This window comes from Notechis scutatus, chromosome 1 (assembly GCF_049901735.1).
Source record: "Notechis scutatus isolate UNSWTSFEM ecotype Mainland chromosome 1, rNotScu1.2, whole genome shotgun sequence".
NCBI lineage: Eukaryota > Metazoa > Chordata > Lepidosauria > Squamata > Elapidae > Notechis > Notechis scutatus.
In genome coordinates this window covers 36,230,325-36,246,821 of record NC_142009.1, presented here as the reverse complement: position 1 = coordinate 36,246,821, position 16,497 = coordinate 36,230,325, and the positions used below count along the sequence as shown (strand labels likewise).

Genomic DNA, 16,497 nt, shown 5'->3' with positions numbered 1-16,497 from the left:
GTGCTTAGGGCAAGGGTAGAACTCATGGCATCCTAGTTTCTAGCCTTTCACCTTAATCATTACACCAATATCAAATCCAACTTATGACCTCCCACAGTAACTTCATGTAGATATTAAACAATAAAGAAATGACAAAATCCTGCTATATCACACAAGAGAGAAGCCATGTGGCTGTCCTTTCTTCCTCTTATCACCACTGAGTGAAAGCATCCACTAAAGAAAGAACAGAGCCATTGCAAATCATTGCCTCCAATCCCCACTGCTGGCAGGTGGTAAAAAAATGATACAGTGGTCAGTAATATCAATGCCATTGATAATCTAGAATGAATAGAACAAGAACACTACTTGCATCTAAATCCCAACAAAGATTGATCCTTAGGGTACCCAATGCCATTTCCACTCCGTGGTGAATCCTAACTAAAAAGCATCTAGCTAATCCTCTTGTAGCATGGTGCTTTGTGGACCAGGGGGTCTCCAACCTTGGCAAATTTAAGCCTGGCGGACTCGCAGAATTCTGGGAATTGAAGTCCGCCAGGCTTAAAGTTGCCAAGGTTGGAGACCCCTGTTGTAGACTACATTCCTATCTTTCAATAACTTTTCCCCAAAAGGTAAAGTTGGAAACTGGTTTTTAATTACTGTATATACTCGAGTATAAGCCTAGTTTTTCAGCCCATTTTTTGTGCTGAAAAAATCCCCTCGGCTTATACTCGAGTCAGATTCCCTCTGAAAAAAAAAATGGTGTGGAGTCGCGGCCTCTGGCGGCAGCGACTCCCAACAGCCCAGCCGGGAAGGGAAAGGCAAAAAGCGCTTTGCCTTTCCCTTCCCGAGGCGGCGGGACTGGGGCCGCTCCGGCGGCAGCGATTCCCAACAGCCCCAGCCGGGAAGGGAAAGGCAAAAGCGCTTTGCCTTTCCCTTCCCGAGGCGGCGGGACTGGGGCCGCGCCGGCGGTAGTGACTCCTGACTCAGGGGGCCTCCGAGGGAGGGGAAGAGAGTGACTCCTGCCTCCCGCTGTCGTCATCATCTTCTTCTTTTGGGTTAGTGAATCAATTAAACCTTTCATGATAGTGAGATCGTTTCCCAAATTAATTATTTTTATTTTTGAAATTTACCAGTAGCTGCTGCATTTCCCACCCTCGGCTTATACTCGAGTCAATAAGTTTTCCCAGTTTTTTTGTGTAAAATTAGGTGCCTCGGCTTATATTCGGGTCGACTTATACTCGAGTATATACGGTATCCAGATTGGCTGCATCCAGTGAGGGCCCCTAAAGGGAGGGGACACGTCATAACTTTTTCCTCAGGCTACAAGCACCATCATGTTCCCTCTGTCCCCTATAGGATCCAAATTAGGCACAGATATAGCCATGAATGGCAGAGTGTATACTACATAGTGTCTTGGCCATTTTATCAGAACCTACTAGGTCAAAAGGAGTCCCAACCAATGCCACAAATGATATCTCAGCCTTTATAGAGAATAAGGAAGAAGTCTGACAAAAATATTAAGGTATCATTACCGAGGCAAAAGAAGCTGAAACTTTTTTTTAAGCCTAAACAACAACATAACATTTGGAAGCAGCTCAGGAACATGCCTCTTTAATTCAGTAATGTATAAGAAGGAGGATGAGGTAAAGAACAATCAGACTTTATAAGGTTCTGTTATTCAATCTGCTATCCAAGTCTTCCTGTGGTGTTCATTTCCTGGCATGGTCTACTTAGTGGGAATGTCAATTTCCATATACAGTAGAACCTCTGGTCACAACCCTAATTCATTCCATAACTTTGATCGCAACCCAATTTGGTCGTCACCTGAACCTAATTTTGGAAACTCGGCGTTTACCAAAAAAACCGGCATGGAAGGGGAAATAGGCTGCGGGGGAATGTGAATTTTTTTTTTGGAACCCGATTTGGTCACGGTCAGAAGCGTTCATGACTAGAGGTTCTACTGTAGACCCTGCCCAAGAAGAATCAAAATAGAGCAAATCTAAGTGATTATTTCAGCTAAATATTGGGCAAACTGGTGATAGACTAGGGAGACAGAGAAAAAAACTTTGTTCACTTTTCCTAAGAAAGGAGCTCAAAATCATAACAAAACTGCTGATCAACAGCCCACTACCACACTAAAGGAAGAAAATGAAAAGCTTTTGGCTCTCCTCCAACCACAGAGTTTGACTTGAATATGGGCTTGTGTCAATTTCGGGCTTGACAGGTACCCATGCTCAGTCAGGTTTGGGTTTTGTGTTCCTCCATCATTGCTTTAGGTATCATATTTGGTGTTTCATCTCCAATAAACCAAAGAAAATTGGGGTGCAGTGAAAAACCACTGAGGTACACTCATCAGCCCTGGTTATTTTCTGTTGCCAGTAGTTCGCTACGCAATGAAAATGTCAGCTTTAGAAGCCATATTTTACTTAGAAGCTTCCAACCTGCCACATCTTTGTACTTGGGCATTTGGGAGGGGGGATTTCATGAGAGGAGGAAATTTAGACATAACAACATTCTTCTCATAAAGTCAAGGACAAGTTACCCTGCACCTGGAAAGGAGTGGTTGGAGGAATGTCTTCAGTTGGAACGATGGGTGATTGGACCATGTGATGTACTGGTGGGTGCAGGGGATGGGTTTTGATTTTCAATTATGGAGGGAAAACCCGGAACTCTCAGATTCGGGTTTTCCCAGGTGTACCAGTGTGACTTCTTTAATAATTTCTTACTTGGATGAACTTTGTTTCTGAGTGCTAAATGAAATGGGAAGTTTCATTGGAACATTGACATTAACTATCAAACTGCAGGGAAACCTCCTCGATGCTATGCTTGAAGCTATTCAGATCCATAAAGCACCAACTTTACTTCTAATTATATAAGCCACTGTTTGTATGAATAAAATAGCTAGCCATTTTTATTTGTGGTACGGAGCAAAACTAAGCAGAAAAAATAGTCCAAACTTGAGAGGCTGGAGTTTCATTCCCCATCCATATAAATTGATTCGAAGTGAACAAGCATGGATAGTATACAAAGAATATGGTGAATATGCTCTAAAATGGTTCAAGAAAAGATAAAAATGCCACATTTTCTTGTTTTCTTCTCAGACATAAATGAGTGTGAGACCGGCAACCCCTGTGCCCAACTGTGCTATAATATAGTTGGTTCTTTCTTATGCCAGTGCAATCAAGGCTTTGAGTTAAGCCCAGATAGAATCAGCTGTGATGGTGAGTAGCTGTTTAGCTTGAAGAAGTTATCAAACAACAGGGATGGGAAGGAACCTTTTGAATAGAATATGTTCACTGTTAGTAATGTGTAAAGAAAGCATCTTGCAGCTTTATGTCTTCTTCCTAATCAGAAGCTTTAATGCCTTCTTTAGACAATAGTAATATCTCTTACCACATACAAGCAAAGGTAAGTACACTGGAGTCTTATAACCTAATTTGTTCATGCTATGATTTCAATGGCCATGGAAGATAGACACTAATCTGGAAAGAACTCTACACATGTTGAAATTACAGTTTCCAGAATTCCCAGGAATCACCACTTGAGAATTCTCAGAAATATAATTTTGGTGCATCTTGGAGTTTTCCCACGTGTTATCTCCTAGGGAAGAATAATTCTTCCATGGCAAAGAAATTACAGCATGAGCAAAATGGGTTAGAAGCAAATAGAAAAAAGACCACTTCTGCACATTGATTTTCCCGTTAACATTGTGCTGAGCTCCCACAATACTATATGTCAAAAAATAGACAATCCATATCATGGCTTAAAATATTGTGTCAACCAGATTAATACATTAGGCTCACATTCTCTGGCAAACTTTCACAATTTAAAAAAAAAGATTTTAGAAGGCTGATTCTTTCACTAAAATCTTGCTCTTTGAAAGCTCTTTTTGCTTTCTACTTGGTAGTAGTGATTCTATTTCTGTTCGTACACCTCATTCTTGCAGGCAGATGCAATTTCCCTCCAAAAACTGTCAGAAAGCAGGAAGGAAGAACCATTTGTATTTTGCAGCCCAAGTAACGAAGATAATAGCCAAGGAACAATTTCAGTGTAAAAGCAGATGCTGAACCTTCAATAACTGGCTTAGAAAATGCCTCTGTTTTGCAGATGTTGATGAATGTAGAGCTTCTAACTTCCTGTGCCAATATCAGTGTGTCAATGAGCCAGGAAGATTCTCCTGCGCGTGTCCAGATGGATACCAGCTGGTCAGAGGAAGAAACTGTCAAGGTAAGTTCACATATCTGCAAAAATAATGATAATATTAACACTATTTTTTTATAAAAAATCAAATCATACAAATGATAAATCTTTGCTTAACACAAAACTTTCTGTAATATAAAAGGGCTGTCAAACTTGCAGCCCGTGGGAGGGATGCGTCACGCGCTGGCCATGCCCCGCCCGGTTTAGCAAAGTGGGGGGAAGTTGTGATATGTCATGTGACATAATGATGCAAGCTTGACATCCCTGTATAAAATAAAATTCACCTAAGAAATGCCTGATTTAAACCAGCCCTGGCAAAAATGTGCAATCAACATAGACCACTGCTCTCCTACAGCATATTGAAAACCTTAGTTGTTTATTTGTCTAAGACTGCAAAAATCTGGGATGGGAAGGAGCAAGGAGAAAGTACAGTCTGACCATTTAGTTGGGGAACTCCTCTTAAAAATAGATAAAATATAGACGATATAGATGTAAATAAAAATAACTATAAGAAGCCTTGCATTTCTGAGATAGACTATAGTAGGTGAACAATGGGCAACCCTTAGATCTCTGAGATCTGCTTTCTTTTTATATGTACTTCATGATCCACATACAGGAGCTACAATATGTGCAAAAGAGGGGCTACGAAGATAGTTTGCAGACTACAAAAAATAATTAAGCTCTAACTACTAAGATATTTTACAGATTCAAAGATGCTTTTCAACTGGACTTTCCTGTTGTTGTTTTTTCCTTGGAAACATTTAGCTTCTCATCCAAGAAGCTTCTTTAATTCTGACTAAATGGTGGGGGATCAAAAGAAAAGGGGAAAAAAACCCAAGAAAGTTCAGTTGCCTTTTGAAAAGCAACTTTGAGACAACTGTGACCTAGATGTTTCAGAATTTCCATAGACAATTGTAGATTCAAATGTTTGAACAACTCCAGACTCAAAGATTGCAAATAGCAGAATTGTAGAACATTTTTCCTTTTTTTTCCTAATATAGATATAAATGAATGTGAAACACGCAATGAATGTCGAGAAGATGAGTTGTGTTCTAATTATCATGGTGGCTATCGTTGTTACCCAAGAAATCCTTGTCAGGACCCTTATGTGCTTGCATCTGAAAAGTAAGGGAAGTTTATTTATTTTATTTTAGTTTATTTATTTATTTGATTTGTCAATTGCTTACAAGATAATAGGTATAAGTATATACATAGTTATGAATACATGAAATGGGTACATATAAGAAAAATAAAAGAAACAACAACAATAGAAACAGGGAGGGTAGGCACGTTGGTGCGCTTATGCACGCCCCCTACAGACCTCTTAGGAAAGGGGTGAGGTCAATAGTAGACAGTCTAAGAATTAAAGTTTTTGGGGTTTGGGGAAGAAACTACAGAGTCAGGTAGAGTATTCCAGACAATGACTACTCTGTTGCTGAAGTCGTATTTTCTGCAATCAAGTTTGGTGCGGTTAACCTTGAGTTTGTATCTATTGTGTGTTCTTGTGTTGTTATGGTTGAAGCTGAAGTATTCATTGACAGGTAGGACATTGCAATGTATGATTTTATATACCATACTTAGATCAGACCGAAGACGGCGTAATTCAAGGTTTTCTAGGTCTAGAATTTCAAGTCTGGTGGCATAAGGTATTCTACAACGAGTAGAGGAGTGGAGAACTCTTCTTGCGAAATATTTCTGGACTTTCTCAACTGTGCTAATATCAGATACATAATGTGTGTTCCAGACTGATGAGCTGTATTTGAGTATTGGTCTAGCAAATATTTTGTATGCTCTAGTTAGTGTAATATTACCAGAGAAAAAGCTACGTAAGATTAGGTTAACAACTCTTAATGTCTTTTTGGCTATGTAGTTACAGTGGGCTCTAGCACTTAGATCATTAGAGATGAGTATTCCAAGGTCCTTTACAGAGCTTGGATCATCAACAAGATCTTGACTATTCAGCTTGTATTTTATTTTCTGATTTTTTTTTATCAATAAGTTATCATTAGAGTTCCAAACCGAACACCAGTTTGTAATGGAACAAGGATGTTTTTCAATCATTGTGCTTTCTTTTACAGTCGCTGTATTTGTACAGTGTCTAATCCTCTTTGTCGGGACTTGCCATATTCCATTGTTCACAAATATATGAGCATCCATTCAGAGAGGACTGTGCCATCTGATATCTTCCAAATTCAGGCAACCACAATTATCCCCAATACAATTAACACCTTCCGGATTAAATCTGGAAATGACAATGGAGACTTCTTTCTTAGAGTAAGTATTCTGTATGTTCTTCTGAAATTTCTTTGATGCTGAAAATGGAATTCAGCAAATATAATACATGCCAAATTAAAGGGGATAGAATCAACAGCTTCATTGTGAAGAACTCTTTTGTCCCATTGTGTCATCTGATCACTGCTAAAGACATAATACATGTTTTATCTTCTTACTATGTTTTTAACACAAAATAACTCTGTTGTCAGATCTCAGAAATGAAAACACACAATGATTCTTTAAAGCAGATTTCTTTATTGCCCCACACCTATAGACAAATCTTGCAAAACTGAAACAGACTGCTACCTACATCAAGCATATACTCCGGGAGGTATTAGGGAGGGGCTGTTTTCACCTTTTTTCTCTTACATAAACCACCTGAACTGAATTGCCTCTTACTCCTCTAGAATGCTTTCCCTCCCTCCTGGGAATCCAGACTACATTTCATCACATCTATGTTGGGCTGACCCAGAGATTCTCAGTAAACTTCCATGGCCGAGGGAGAATTTGAACCTGCCCTTGGTGGTCCTAAGTTTAACCCCCTTAACCATTACAATATACAGATTATATCTCTGTGTGTGAATATCTATATAGGAGTATATACACTCTGACAATGATTTGGAAGAAATGCTTCCAATCTCATGCTAGCGTAACAAATCTGTTATTAATTAAGGAAGCCATATTTTAGAGTCATTAAAATGACCTAAAGCAGTGGTGTCTTTTTATGGGATCACATTAAAGCCTGAAAAAGGATGTGATTGCTTTAATTAGTAGAAGAAAGAAAGTTGCACTCACACTTGTGTGAGCTCTAAAATATATTTTCTAAATCATTTTCACATAAGTACGTATCCTGGGAAATTATTTGTGGGTGCATTGGCTGTACATTAACATTTTTTCCTTTCTTTCTTTCAGCAAACAAGCTCAGTGAGTGCAATGCTTGTGTTGGTCAAGCCACTAACAGGTCCACGAGAACATATCATTGACCTGGAGCTGTTGACGGTCAACAACATGAACTATCGGTCAAGTTCAGTACTAAGGTTAACACTTATTGTGGGACCTTACTCTTTTTAGTTACTGAAATTAAGTAATTTTGAAAGCACCCACAGCAACCAAAGAAGCTTTCTTTTGAATGAAGCACTTACGATTTTATTTATAGATTTTACATGGTGTTTTTTAAAAGAAAAAACTTTATTAAAGAAATTAGTAGTTGTAACCATGCTATTACATAATATAACCTGGATATTGTCACCTTCTGTTGAGAAACTGCACCTCTATCATACTTACAATAACTTGTAATTATTGTCATCCTATAGCATAGCAGCTCTTTTCTGGAAAAAATGCATGGAGGCAGTGAGTCAAATTACATTCTTACTCAGCTCCTGCTTCTCTGTGATCACTAGAAGTTGTAATCAGAACATGAATAAGCTGTGTGCCTATTTGGGGGTCTAAGCAAACAGAATTTCCAATTTCATAGAAACATCTTATTTTTGACACATACATACTTGTTCATACAGTGATCATAGCTGAGTTGTGGGGTTAGACCATAAATATAGTTTGTGTAATTTCAAAAGAAGCCTTCATACATTTTCAAAATAACTTGGAAACTAACCTTGTTTTCAGTTGTGATTTTTCAGGGCATATGTGCAAGTATTTAACCCAATATTACAATAGTACCACTTTTATCTACTGAAATAATGGGCATCGTAATCCAGTATGCCAATCCTTTGCTTGCAAAGCTCCATTTATTTCAACAGAAAATCAATCCATATGTGTATTTTTCTCTTTAAGAGGATGGAATAAGCCAGCTGTTAAGAAAAAGAGCTTCACATGGTCTTCATGATGTGGTCTAGACCAAAAAGGGTCATTTTATTATTTATTGACAGTAAACTCAATAGGACCCTGATAGGAACTACATCCACCTGGAAGGAAGTAAACAGTGGGATACCCCAAGATTTTAGGTCCAATGCTCTTCAATATCTTCATAAATGATCTAGACAAGGGAAATGAAGGGGAACTCATCAAATATGCAGAGGACAGTAGGCTGGCAGGAGTAGTTGACACGCCAGAAGACAAGCTCAGACTTGAATACTGGGCCCTATCCAACAAAATGAAATTCAACATAGACAAAAGTAAGGTTTTGCACTTAGGTAAGAAAAAAAGTGTAAGGTTTTACACCTAGGTATAGACTAGGTGAAACTTGGCTTACTGCCAATAACTGCAAGAGGGATCTTGGACTCCTAATGGACAACTACTTAAATATGTGCCAACCTGGCGTGGTAGCAGCCAAAAAAGCCAATGCAGTCCTAAGCTGCAGTAATAGAGGGATAGAATCAAGATCACATGAAGTTCTAGTACTGCTTTACAAAGCCTTTTTAGATGACACTTGGACCATGCTTACATCCAGTGCTGTCACCACAATACAAAGAAGAATATAGAGAAGATCAAAAATGATTAAGGGGCTGGAGGCTAAAATGTACAAAAACCAGTTACAGGAATTGGGTATGTCTAGTCTAATGAAAAGAAGGACTAGGGGGACATGATAGCACTATTCCAATATTTGAGGGGCTCCTACAAAAATGAGGGGGTCAAACTATTTTCCAAAGCACCAAAAGGCAAGGCAAGAAACAATGGTTGGAAATTAACCAAGTAGAGAAGCAACTTAGAGCTAAGGAGAAATTTCCTAATAATGGGAGCAATTAACTGCTGGAATAACTTGCCTTCAGAAGTTCTGGGTGTTCTGTCACTGAAGGCTTTCAAAAAAGAGACTGAACAAGCATTTATTTGAAATGATATAGGGTCTCGAGCAGGGGGTTGGACTAGAAGAACTCTGAGGTCCCTTCCAATCCTATGTTCAAAGTTACTAAATTGCTACTGAATTAACTACAAGTGTCAGTAGTACATACATATAAATAGATATACACAGACAGCCACCCAGTGCTCAAGGTTCTATGCCTTTCCATTCTCTCACATAGCAAAACTAGGAAATAAACCCTGCCAGTGACATTCAAAATACATATTGGGTTACATGGACAAATTCCTGCTTCATATGTGAAGGAATCACATATTTTTCTAACATAAGTGAAAGGCAGCAAATCATGCCAATAGGGGAAAGTAAAGTGCTTCTAGAGAGGAATTATTGAAGTACTGTATTCCTTTGGGGCCCTATAGTGGAATATATAGACTCTTCTCTAAATATTAACCTGCATATTAAGGACATTTGAGTAATGTACATCCCTTGCTATTGTTCTTTTAAAGTGCCTTACGATTAAAGAAAAGCAAGAATTCTGTAGAGAGTTATTTGTTTTCATAGTGGAGGGTTTTTTTAAAAACCCATAAAGATTAATTGGAATGATAAAAAGGAAATAGTTAGCACTTGGTGTTTCCTGAGCAAAAGATACTAGACAAATCTTTTCTACTTAAACATACCACTCGTTGATATTTTAACTTTTCCAAAAAAAATAGGACATAAGGAGAGAGGTATTTGCCAAACATTAATAAGCCTCTGAACCAAAATAATAACAAAAAATCATTTGGAGAAATCATTTTGTATAAGTATTATGGTTTGTACAGGTAGCAACCGTTCAAATCTCCAACATAAAAATGGGGAGAAGTAGATATGTGTTTGTAAACTAAGATCCTCCAATCTAAAAAACAGCTGTTTCTATATTATTTCTTTTTTAAAATCATGTTTGGCTCTGGTTTTTCTGTTTTTAAATTTGAGGTCCAAGAGTTAGCTTCTCTTGATAAAGCTTTCTACAATATGACATTAAACTTAGTCAACCAATATATCTGTTTTATAACTCAGAATTGTGATTCTGAATGTAAGGTGTTTAGCAAAAGAAAACTGTAATAGGACCTCGAGTTAAAAGCATTCTTTTGTATTATGTAAAGACTTCTCTTGCTTCTTATCTAAAAATCATAACAAAGAACTCTTTGATGTACATTTTTCTAAAAAATAAATAAATAAAAGAACATATCTTTTAGTGGATTCATTTTGTCTTGCAAGTTATTTTAAGCTAAAGGACAGCTCAAAGAAACCAGATCAGTGACTGGTGTATGTCATTAATTTTACAGGGATGCACAAGTTCACACCGGCTATTGTCTGTCATTTAGTAGCAGAACACATATTCTCATAGAAAGTAGGGAAAAAAGTTAAAGGGAGCATGGTTAGAAAAGTATCTATTGAAGTATATGCTATCTAAACATTTTAGTTCAAAGAATCATTAATACTTTCTAATAAATATTGTTTCCACTAACCTATCTGAATCAGTTCAGATTGTTGCTCTAATTCAGCAATAGGCAGCATGATGCCCATCACTTTAATGGGCAGAAAGCAATTCCAAATGAAGTGCTGGCTTCTGGCAACTATAACTTTTGTTCGTTGTGTGAATTGCAAAAAAATAAATAGGAAGGCCTGCACATTATTATTATGCAATTACATAACATGAGAAAAAAGCAGGCTGAAGTGGGGGGGAAGGGAATAAGAAATGGATGGATCCAAATACCAGATCCTAGTGAAGGGAGAAGCATGGGAATGGCAGAATGGAAGTCAAGAGAACACCAGACACATCTGAGAGGAGAATCAGAGGTTGCTAAGAAAAGGAGGAGCACTAGACTGGGGGAGAACTGCAGAAAACCAATAGCATCCAGCAAAGAAAGTGGGCATTTGAGGGTCAGCCTGACATGGAGAGAACCTGGGAAAGTCAACACTGATTGAAGATAGCTGCAGAGATGGAAGGATGGAGGAAGAAAGCATTGAAGGTATATGATTGTGTAATATGGCAACTGATACACGAAGGATGAACATTTGATAGTGGAGTGCAGCCTTTATTTCAGCAAATGTTTGGATGCCTTTTGGTGTTTTGATAGCAATTTTCTTTTTAGGGTTTATTTTGATTTTAAAAAGTAGGTTACACCCATTTTTGCTTGTCCATATCCCACCTCCCCAATATTCTATGAGACTTAGCCGCAATTGTCAATTTTAAAAAGACCATTCCCTTAGGCCATGGGTATCAAACTCACGTCATCGCAGCTGCGTCACGTGACATATCAGGACTTTTCTCCTCTTCACTAAGCCGGGATAAGAATTCTTGCCCCTTGTGTTATGCTTGCTTGGGGGGAGTTGCCACTCAAAAATCTGGGTGAGCCTTTTGGGCTTCCATCATGCCCCAAATCCATCTTTTAAAGGCAGTTTGAAGATTATTTGCAAAAGAAATCAATTCCATAAATTTTATGGGATCCAATTCAGAGTAGTTTTAGATTAGCACAGGGTCCTCACTTGAGGGTGTCCTTGTGGCTCAAACTTCTAGGCTGGAAGGGTAGAATGTGTATCTTCAAGTACCAGATAAAATCTGGCTCTGTGCTACTTACTCCTTTAAGTGACTTAAGGAGTATGTGCAATTGACCTGAAATCTGCTCTGTGCTTGCAACTGTTTCGAAATAACATAAAATTGTCCCTGAAGTACAGCATCTTCCCAGAAACCTGGATCGTGTCAGTAAAAAAAAAACTCTTCAGTAAACAAGCCTGCTGTGGGCATAGTAACCAAGTTCGTTCACTCTTCAGGACCACCTGAACATGAGTCCAGTGGGATTATTATGTTTGGACATCTTTAAAAACAGGAGTTTACTGTTGAAATCCATCACCATAGTAGCAGGCAGTTGCTTATGTTTTGAAAAGGCCAACCACTTATAGCTCTTCAACTCAAATACAGAACAGCTGCTTGACTGATCATATGCTATGCGTATGGGGGCCCACTAGGGATAAAGGCAACTCTTCATCAAATAACATTTAACGCCCTCGCATTTCCATCAAAAACTATAAACTCTGCTAGATGGCAAATCTCCACATTTCCCAGGTGGGGGAACACCTGCCTGGTACAAAATTAAAGCACACAGCATCTGGTTGCTGTGGAGGAGGAGGCAAATCGTATTTCATCTGGCCCACAGAACAAATTATGGTTGCTAGTGAAAGGAGAGGGGGTAAAAAGTCAAATGCTTTTTATAGTTAGGCAAAAACAGATGTTAAATGGAGCTGTTTATCTTGTATATACTTTATGTATATGTTAAAAGAGACAGACCCTTTTAATAAAATATGAGTTCAAATTGTCCAGTTCAGAATAGTATTCTGAGCATTGCACAGTTAATAATTTCGGTAATATATTTCCACCTACCATCGCTCCTGTCCCAATCATTACTAGTGGACACAAGCTGAACAGGTTGCAATAGAGGACTTTTCCCAGCCCTTTCTGTTCCCTTACTCTCAACTATCATAATTTCCAACCAGAAATACTGAGAATGTTGATAAGTGTGAATCCATATAAACCCATATAAAGTGTGAACACATATAAAAAGCATCTGAATGGAGGAAGTAACCCTAAGTCATATACTGATTGATCTTCTATTTTGCATTATGAAATACAAAACAAAAAACAAATCCCCAGCCTCTACTGCAACTTTTATAGAACGAGCCTTCAAGAAGCCTTCTGGGTAGAGCCCCTGAACACCCCTTGTCCAATAGGTCTAGAACTTGAAAGGTCTTGTCAGGATTGGCACTACTGTTGTGCCCCAGCAGTGCCAATCCTGGTATCTTGCAGGGGTTTTCAAACTTGAGAGCTTTAAGACTTGTGGACTTCAACTCCCAGAATTCCACCTCCAGTCATGTTAGCTCAGGAATTCTGGGAGTTGAAGTCCACAAGTCTTAAACTTGCCAAGTTTGAAGACCCTTGAAAACAGTAGAGTACATTGGTCACCAATTCCACTTGAAGAATGGAATCTTAATGTAATAGTTGCATGCTCCACACACACATCCAGGACCTTGCCCATGCAAAAAGATTTATCAGTTTGCTTAGTAAAATGTCAGCATTTCTCTGAGAGTATGTTTCATTTTTAATTTCCTTCTGGAGGACAACTGGCAAATAATTCATATTTTCCATATGGCAATGGCATACCTAGCATATTTGGGCCCTAAAACTGATGGGGTGGGGGTGAGTGCTAAGCAACAGCTGCAGGAACAGTAACAGAATGCAGGCTGGTCCAATCACATTACTGCCAGCCTGCCCTTCTCCATCTCAGTTGCCTTTGTCCTTGCAACTGTTTGATGTGCCGGCAGCAGTGATCCAGCTTCCCACCCATGACCACCATGTTCTGGATAGGATACCATCTTCGGATAATGTAGCTCATTGTCGGTACCTAGAGTAGGCCACTCCCACTGCCTTGCCTTGATATGCCACTGCAGTAAATCTATATTGTAAAACAGCAGTTCAACACTGCTGGTCATTCTGTGCACTATACAGATCGTCCTTATTTAGTGACCACAACTGAGAGCAGCAACTTGGTCATTAAACAAAGCAATTGCTAAATGAATTCGTGCTTATAATCTCACTTCAGTTTTCCTTTGCTTTACTAACCTGCAAGGACTGTACATGTGAGGATTGGTGGTAAAGTTGCTTTTTCATCACTGCTGTAAATGCAAATGATGATTAAACAAACCAATCGCTAAATGATGGCTACTTGCACTGCCAAATTGTTGGATTGCATTCTATCACCCAAAGGAGGCAATTGTGTTGCTTTGCAATTAAGAACCAGGATTGAAAATCTTCCACTTAGAGGTATAGAGATTTTTGCTTTTAAAACATGAAAGGTTAGGTCAGGTTAAAATAAAAAAGTCTATTGAGTACTGTGAAGATATCAGCAATGAGGTTAGTCACATAGCAGTGCAAAAATGCTTCTGAGATTGTGGAGGGAATGAAGCCAGCAAGTATGTGGAAGTACTCTGTGTCAGAATAAGAAATACAGTTATGTATGGTGGGCTAATTAAATGGAAAAAATGGATAAATGTGAGCCTAGAAAACAGATAACAATGTTGTGCAAACATTGCAATTTACATATGAGCTTCTGGAGAACCCTAAGGAATAACTGTACTAAATTACAAAACACACCCACATACAAAGACACATTTTAAATGTTTTCCAAATATATTAATGGATATTGTTAAAAACAAAGGACGTAGGAAAATGGGTCTTGATTTGTGTTTGAATGAAAACCAACTAGGTAGACCAATCTGATCTATTCTGACTTTTATTAATGGAGAAAGTAAAGTATGGTAAAAAGGCAATTAAGTTCAGAAATAAGTGTTTAACTGCACAATACTACAACTCTTCCACATTTCTGAATATTAACTGCTTTTTCAGTGGCTTGTTGTTGCATCTTGGTTAGGGTATTTAATTGGAATATATTTGAATATATTACTATTATTACTATACAGCCAAAGACATGCTGTCCAGCACCATGGGCACTGTATTAGCTGAATCCATACCATTTTAGAAGTCGCTTAGAGAACTCAAAACATCCAAGGCAGATACATGTTTTAATTGCATCTTGCAGGAACTTCCCAAATTCATTGCAAAGCCAGTACCAACTTGATTAGTGAAACAGAGTTCAGGCTTGTCAAGTGAACATCTGGGCATGACTTCCTGGCCCCAGATAATTGTGACTGTATGTATGTGTATGTGTGCATCTATAATCCTTCCAAAATTCAATAGGGATATTTTTTTATTTTTTTTTTTTTACTTCAAATGATTTCTATGAAAGACTGCAACCAGCCATTTCATTCCTGTCTAATCAAGAACTGAGCTTTATATCTTAGAGTCCTTATCTTTTAATCCTAATGTTTAATGAGGCTATTTTGTCTTTTGAGAGCTTAAAAAAACCCACAAACAACCATAAAGATCTGGCAAAGGGACAGAGTGGGTAAACATGAAGAAACATGTTGAGGACTTTACTGAGAGGCCCGACTGTTTTATTCTTTCCCAAGTCATGAAACTCAAAAATAGAAACATGAAACTTTAATGGGAAAGAAGAATTCTGTCTTTGCTCTGGAATGCTTAAAAGGGGGAAGCCCTAAATTATCCAGTGCAATCTTCAACCAAGCACTAAATTTCATGGAATTTAGAAAAGTCTGTTATAGAGCCAGAGATCTATTTATTGTTTTTCCCTCTGGATTTTTTTTTTATAACCATCCATAAAGTTTTCTTTTGAACCATGTTCACATAGTTCTGTCAGCAGGGCAGTTCTAGAGGTAACCCAGGAAACTCCCTTGAGTGTTCACAATGAAGGAATGCCTGATGAAAATACACAGATGTCTTGGAGAAGACAATCCTGGACTTTGAAGAGGTGCAGAATGGCCTCATAGCAGCTTATTGGCTGGGAGATGACCTATACCTTCCAAGGGACCAGCTAAGAATCTCCAGTGCTTGTTCAGAACACCATCACTATTTATGACATTAGATGCAAATCATAGGCATCTTCAGCCAACCATGTTAACACCAAATGATGAAATGTATTTCACACCAATCTTTCATAACTGTGTTGCAGTGTTAAATGCAGGAGCATAAGAGGTGGAAATTATGTGCTCCCTTCTCCTGCATGGATTCCTATGTAAGAATGGACATGTAATGCCACTGCTCCATAGAACAACTTTTTTCTATCGAGGGCCACATCTCCTCAGAGGTCAAGATTTTGATGCCAAATCCCAGTGTAATCAAAGCAATGGGGAAGTACAACAGAATGGATGTGAGATACATATCTCCACCAATCCAGTTCTTTCTCCTGTAGCAATCTATGGGGAAAGGAGAGACAGGTTGTCAGGGGTCTGAATCAATTACTTTACGGGGTTCTCCAAAACCCACCCAAACCTGTAAAAGCCACCATATGTTTGAACTGTCATTGAATAAGTAGTTGTTAAATGAAGATCACTAGTAGATGCTTGGCCTGCTTTTCCCTGTTATTCCATATAAATGCAGTAAAGCAATGCCATTTTTATATACCTATATTTTTATATACCCTATATCACCAGGCTTGAGATTTTGGGCTTGGACAACCTTGAACTACACCACCTACGGTTAGACTTAAGCGTAGCACACAAAATTATCTGCTACAATGTCCTACCAGTCAATGACTACTTCAGCTTCAACCACAACAATACAAGAGCACACAACAGATACAAACTCAATGTAAACCACTTCAAACTCGATTGCAGAAAGTACG

The 16,497-nt window shown here is 38.5% G+C and overlaps 1 protein-coding gene across 1 annotated transcript in view; it reads left to right on the top strand.

Annotated features, from left to right (window-relative positions):
- Positions 1-10,441, top strand: part of EFEMP1 (EGF-like fibulin extracellular matrix protein 1) — a 52,290-nt gene extending 41,849 nt beyond the window's left edge. The window contains exons 7-11 of the mRNA XM_026676722.2: positions 3,081-3,200; positions 4,087-4,206; positions 5,181-5,304; positions 6,258-6,453; positions 7,366-10,441. Of these exons, the coding sequence (XP_026532507.1) occupies positions 3,081-3,200; positions 4,087-4,206; positions 5,181-5,304; positions 6,258-6,453; positions 7,366-7,524 (719 nt within the window). The 3' untranslated portion in view covers positions 7,525-10,441. The remainder of the gene's footprint in view (positions 1-3,080; positions 3,201-4,086; positions 4,207-5,180; positions 5,305-6,257; positions 6,454-7,365) is intronic.
- The last annotated feature ends 6,056 nt before the right edge of the window (positions 10,442-16,497 follow it).